Raw genomic sequence first — 6667 nt, forward strand, 5'->3', positions numbered from 1 at the left:
TGCATAGAAACGAAGCAGTTCTACCCAGAGCTGACCAGCAAGTGCTGAACACCGCTGCCCTGAATCAAACACTAAGGGAACCTGTCAGTTACAGAAGAAAAGCTTAAATAGTATTTAAAGTACAGGTCTTTAGCTGTTACCGTTCCTTGCATTTTATCTGTAATGTAGTATTACAAAATTTTTACTTGCTTCTATACTCCTACAATTAAAAAATTGCAAGAGACAGTATAAACTCAGATTATAAAACTACAGAATGAGAGACTGCAGCAATGGCAAAGAATAGCACCAATGATTAATAACAATTGCTTATCTCAGAGTTTTTACCACATCATCACATCGAATATAACTGGACAGAATGGGTTAAATAGCCTATTTTTTAGCAAAGCCTAAGCTGTCTTGCTAACTGTCATAACATGCGATCATACAGTGATGCTGGTTCTTGCAAATTTGTTACAAGTAATTTCTAAGAATAGTGTAAAGCTAAAAGGAATTATTTTTCTTGTGCTTACCTCATTCTGAGATAAAAATGCTTCAACGCTATAAATTATATTCTTCCCTGACAGATTAAAATCCAGGGTCTTATTAAAGAGTTTGAAATAACATCTAGTTCCCTGCTACGTTCTTAGGAGCAAGAGGTAAGCACAGCAAGCCTTGTATCAAGCAGTAACGCAGTCTCTTAGTTTAGCTCGTCATTTTGCAACATAAACACAAACAAAAATAGAAGATGGTTGTTTAAGAACAGCACTGTCTGCTAGACCACTAGAGAGGTAAATTAAATGGTTCCGACCTTGCCGCTTCTAGGGGAAGTTTCTTGAGGCAAATCAGAATCATCAGTGGGGCTATGCTCCCAAACTACAGCATCGTTCTCTACTTCCTTCAGACGAAAATTAGTTAATTTGTTTAATGAGAATCCTTCAATCTAAAGGAAAAAAGAAAAGAAACATACAGCTAAACATCACATGAACTTTAAATCTCCCCTCTCATGGTAGTAAGCCAAATGAAAACAGAACAAAGTTTAAAAATAGCTGTTCCAGGCCTACAATATGCCCCCAATCTGCTTCACTCCTTATACTTGTCTAGAAGAACCCCTCAAGAGTTCAGCGCTTTGGGAAGGGTATCCATGTCGTAGATCCTTGTATTTGCACATTAAAAAAATAGGTATTTATGCTTGTGTAAATATATGGTCATACATGGTAAGACATTTCTCTCATTCAGTGCAGAGATCAGAGAGTTTTTGGGAATAAGTCAGTCATGCACGGAAGGAAACTTAACCGCAAGGCCCATGTAATCCGTTATGGAAACTGGAATGTGCACAGAATGTAACAGGTGACTGTAAGAACAATAACAGGTGCTGAAAATACAACACCTGAATGGTGTCCTGGAGAACTGGATTCTGGACTTGCATCCATAATATGACTGCTCATATTAAGATGCATTTCAGCTTCTAAACCCAAGAAATACCTGCTCTAAACCCCTAGTTTGATCCCTCGGGCAGATATCACACCAGTGTGCTCCCCAGTTGTGGTCTATAATTTAACAAATCAGAAGTCAAAATCCAAGACATTGTTTTGGGGTGTAGCTATGTGAATTCAGAGTTCTCAAGAGTCTGGAAGAAAGGCTGAAGAAATGAGGAAACAGACTGTTATCAAGTGCATTATTATTCAAAGGTCAGGTCTCCTCACTCAAGAAAGGAGCAACAGAGCACTTGACTGATTGTGAATTGCATTTTCATAGCCAAGTGTACAAAGGTTAGGTGTTAAGTCTAGCTGAATTCACATTCTTTCGGAATTCCTGCAGAAATGGCTGGCTGAGAATAGCAAGAAGCTGACAGGTTAGACACCACCAATAGTGACTGACCCTCTCAGTGATACTGTTCAGCGTATTAATAGACATACCCAGGATCCCAAATAGACAGGCAGAAAAGGCTCTTTCCTCTGTTGTAGAAAGAAAATAACCATTAACACGAACACATAAGGTGACAAGCCTCCCTCTTCAGGACGATCAACACAGCACAACTGTAAAAATAAATTGTACCGTCATTAAGATTTCAAGTGATACTATGAAAATATTCCTATAATTACTGTTCAGAAGCCTGTCACACTACATACTGACAGAAACTCAACACATCTGAGCGTTCAAGAGGTGGACTTTGTCCTCAAGGCTTGCATATTTACTGGAGTCATGTTATTAACATAATATTTTCAGTGTAAAAGCCATAGAATGCAGACTGGCAAAGCAGACATCTTCTAACATGTCTGCAGAAATGACAACGTATTTTATACTCTTTTTACATATATATATAGGTCAAGTCAAAAGTTTTTCAATCTTTTTCTTATTTTAATTACAGGCATACAGAATTTTGGAACAAGTAATTTTAATTCACAAGAAAGTTTTCATCTACGTATCATAACATGCAGCTTTTTTTCTTTTTTTTTCCTGACATGGATTAAGTTTATGGGAAACTGGTAATTCCATTTCAAATACGTTTCCCTGACTTGTTTGGTAATACATCAGGCTACTTACAGTCTGTTTGCCACTGGCTGAAGCTTGGAATTCCACTTTTGAAATTCAGTGGAATATAACAGCACACGAATAACAGATATATCACTTATAAAATTAATAATTTGTAAAAATTTTCAATATCCTTTTCCCAACTCTTTTCTAAAGACAATTTCAACAACTGTTTTCTGAACCATACCTAGTCTTACCAGCATAACATCAATGTTCATTCACTATTTGTTCACAGATGGCAGAAATAAAAATGACCCTTACCTTTGCCCAGTACCTGAAGGCAATCACTAAAGGTACTACAGTAGGTTCCAATTTTCCAATCGCAGTCAAATGCTTTGTTGTCAGACAAGCATTCTCATTCCCTGCACTCACTTTACAAATAAGGCCACTAAAACCCAAAAAGAAACAAAGTTAGTTTTGTAAGAATAGTCATGGGTTGGATGACATCGCACAGTGTAGCAGAAGGCTGTAAAAAAAGATTTAACAGCCTCTCAAAGACACCATATCTACATTAAAACAAACATGGAAAACCAATTCAATTTATGGCTAGGTTGAAAATTTATGTACTGTAATTTTCTGTGAATTTTTTTTCAAATACAATTCAAGTATTTGTTTCTAATAACAGTAAATCATTGAACTAAAAAAGTTACACTATTCATTTCCTTGATAAATCAAAACATCTTCCCATACCACACCCATCAGAAAACAGTTTTTAAGCTGTTTCCACAGCACGAGAAAAACTTTCAAACAGTGAAAGATCAAAGTAGCAGCAAATAACTAATATTTCTGCATCAGTAGCTGTTTATAGAATGTTTCATGAATCTTAAGTGATATCCATTAAATGGGCAAAATAAAGTGTCTTTCACTTGTTCTCTGAATACCAGTGAAGCTGAGCAAGCTGATCTTGCCCTTACAGAAATCTGTAATTTAATATGGTATCTACATTACCTATAAGGAAGGTAAGTTTCTGCTTAAGCAGTTATCCCAGATGGAAGGGTAAGGGTACATGCTGGAAGCCATAATGGTTGAAGGGATTGGGAAATACACAGCTGAGGACAGAACAACCCTTACCCTCTTATTCTAGGCTAGGAATGACTTGCCCATGAGTTAGTTTGTTTTTCAAGATCCATGGAACTGTAACAATCTAGTACAGAAACGTCATTTTTCAGATGTTGGTACACATAATTTACATTGCTATATACTATTAGAACACACAAAGTGACAAGCAAGACCTTTGCTTTTCTCTGCACATCACCACTGGTATTCTAGCATGGAAATCTGCGTCAACCTCCGTAAAAGATTCTAGGGAGAAGAGCAAAAAAGAAGAAGCCGCGTTAAGCATGGTGTCGACAAAAACGGTATGTTGAACTGGATGGAACTACAGGAGCACGGCTAGAACTTTAACTTCTTAATAAAATGACAAATTCTGAGAAAAATAACTCAGTACATATAAGAAACTCATCCTGTCATGTTTTTAAAGCAAGTTTTTCATATATGATGGGAAAAACATAGTTTGTAGTATATGACAAACATTCTTAAGAAAATACTCAAGAAAAAAAGACACTTTTCAAAATACTTTCATATACACAGAAGGTATAATTAAGCAGGTATATTTTTAGCTAAGTGCTGTCTTCTGTAATTCAGGCATACAGATCAACCAGTGACATCTGTAAAATAGTGTCAGTGTGAAGGATAAAAAAACCAGGGCATTATGTCAGTACTAGACAGAAAGAAAATACAAAAGTTTGTCTTCCCCGTGTGCTGGTTTCCCCGTGTGCTGGTTTCAGGCAGGAACGAGCTGCTCTCCTAAACAGGGCTGGCCAGCCCACAGCAGACGAAGAATTTGTTTCATTCCATGGTACATCAGGCTTAGTGGTCAGTCTGGGGATGCACATGTGCAGTTTCAAATGCAGGAAGTTGGGTGGGTGGAGGACCGTTTAGGCTTTTGGCTAGCTTGGTAGCTAGGTCATTAGCTCTTGGCATGGTTGTTAGCCAGGGAGCCAGCTCTTTTGTTAGTGAGTTGGGGAGGGGTTTCCCTGCTCTGGGACCCTAAGGGAATGTTTACTGCTTTGGGACATGGCTGTGTGTCAGTCGGTGTGTAGTGAGCTACTGTATCTTATGTTCTATTTTCTATTAATTACTTAGTAGTAGTAGCATTGTTAGTACTAGTAGTATCACTATAATTTTCATTTATATTCAAGCATTAAATAGTTCTTATCTCAACTTTATGAGCTTCCTCATCTTTTCCTCCAGCTCTCCTCCTCCACTGGAAGGTGGAAGGAAGGTGATTGACCAGCTGAGTGGTACTTAATAGCCGTATAAGGCTAAACCACACCAGTTCTTTCCAGTACCCAACATGGGGCACGAGACAGTGAAGAGCAGACCTCAACAGTGTGTGGTAAGTGTTTGTTACAGCGATGTGGTAGTAGCTGATCCAGACGGTGAGTTTGTAGCTCTTGAAGTTGCTAAAAGAATGGTGGAATCTACTGCTTTACATGTTCCTTATTACCCTGATCTTATATGTTCAAGCTGGGTTGAGGGGTTTGGTTGGACTGTTCAGTGTATTACTGGTGTTGGGAGGAATCCTGTATTGGTATCTAATATTGTCAGCACTGTGGTATTTTGCGAGCTGTCTCCTGGAGTCTTTCAATAATTACCCCTTTCCCTTTTTCTCCTTGGGAACTCAGCCTATAGAGAGATTATTCGGTGCTGGCCTGGATGTGGAGAAATTATTCCAGTTTTTTCTCTTTTCTCGCAGGCCAATGGCAAAGATGTATTAGTATTATGGACATTTTTCATGGGCTTTGGGTGACCTATGGTTAGCGATCAGCTTGCTTCTGAATGTTCTCGTGATCTTGTGTAAGGTTACGGAACTGTTTGGGAAAGCTGCCCCATCCGCTGCTGGTGCTCGGGGCAGGCTCTGTGAAGCCACCCGAAACGCCCTAACATGAAGCAGGGCAGGGAATGAACTTGTGTGGCGGGCCAGGGCGGCAGCCCAAGACCATGCTGCTGAAACCAAGGGTAGATCACTACCCACTGTAGCCACATCACCACCCACTGTGGTCACCTTCCACCACAGCAAGCCTGCTTTCCACTGCGGCGCCACCTCCCCACAGTGGCTCCACTTCCATGAACCCCCACGTGCCAGTGCCAACCAGCACCCGTACCAGCTGCCCCAGTACAGAAAAAGAAATGGGCATGTATATCAGTACATCTGGTAGAGGATGAGGAGGTAGCAGGGCCATCTCGAGAGACATAAACAAAGGAGAAGGGGAGCAGGGGCATCCCAAGAGACAGAGGATGAAGCAGTAGTAACCACTCGATCTTTATTCCTGAAGGAACCATGGGATATCCAGAGAGACTTCAGCAATTGCCTGGGTGAACATATTATGACCTGGCTGCTCCGCTGCTGCCAGTAGCGTGGAGTTAGAGGGCAGAGAAGCCAAGCAGTTGAGGTCATTTGCTGGAGAAGGGGGCATTGACAAAGCAGTATGAAGAACACAGAAGGTAAGCCTCTGGAGACAACTCCTGACCAGTGTGAAGGAAAGACATCCCTTTAAGGAAAGTGTGCCACATCAGCCACGCAAATGGACCACCACGGAGAAAGGTACCAAGTAACTGAGGGAACTAGCTGTGCTAGAGACAGTTTATTGTGACCCAAACAATGCACGGGCACCCACAGACCCAGATGACATTCAGTGCACACAACCCACGCAGTGGAAGTTAGTGCAGAGAGCACCATCGTTGTTAGCCAGCGTGCTCCCAGTAACCACCTGGAAACAGGATGAGGCACCAGCACTGGATGAGATGGTTCACTAGAGGATCTGTCCATCGTGCTGGTGCTGCCAAATCAAAACTTCTATGTACTGTAGAAGACATACCCTGTTCTGAGTTCTGTGCTGTAGGAATCACTGCAGCAGAAATCATCTGAACCTACAGAGCTTGCTAGAAGTGTGTCAGTGACCAGAGCTGGCTTTGGTGCCTGATGATCCCACACAACACTCCACCTTTCCTGTCCTGAGTGAGCCCTACACCTGATGGAACCTGAAGTCATGGACTAATGGACATTTTTCCAAGATGGTCCACAGACTAAGGGCATGATATGTGTGAGGAATAGGATGGGAAAGGGGGAGTGGGTGTCGTGGTTTAACTCCAG

The 6667-nt window shown here is 40.9% G+C and overlaps 1 protein-coding gene across 1 annotated transcript in view; it reads right to left on the reverse strand.

Annotated features, from left to right (window-relative positions):
• Positions 1-5756, reverse strand: part of ZCCHC6 (zinc finger, CCHC domain containing 6) — a 21308-nt gene extending 15552 nt beyond the window's left edge. The window contains exons 1-6 of the mRNA XM_010157515.1: positions 5570-5756; positions 3744-3813; positions 2773-2899; positions 1896-2015; positions 788-919; positions 4-81 (exon numbers count right to left, since the gene is read on the reverse strand). Coding sequence (XP_010155817.1) covers positions 4-81; positions 788-919; positions 1896-2015; positions 2773-2899; positions 3744-3813; positions 5570-5756 — 714 coding nt within the window. The remainder of the gene's footprint in view (positions 1-3; positions 82-787; positions 920-1895; positions 2016-2772; positions 2900-3743; positions 3814-5569) is intronic.
• Positions 5757-6667: the final 911 nt, after the last annotated feature.

The sequence above is a fragment of the Eurypyga helias genome, unplaced genomic scaffold, assembly GCF_000690775.1.
Source record: "Eurypyga helias isolate BGI_N326 unplaced genomic scaffold, ASM69077v1 scaffold16038, whole genome shotgun sequence".
In the NCBI taxonomy this organism is placed as follows: Eukaryota; Metazoa; Chordata; class Aves; order Eurypygiformes; family Eurypygidae; genus Eurypyga; species Eurypyga helias.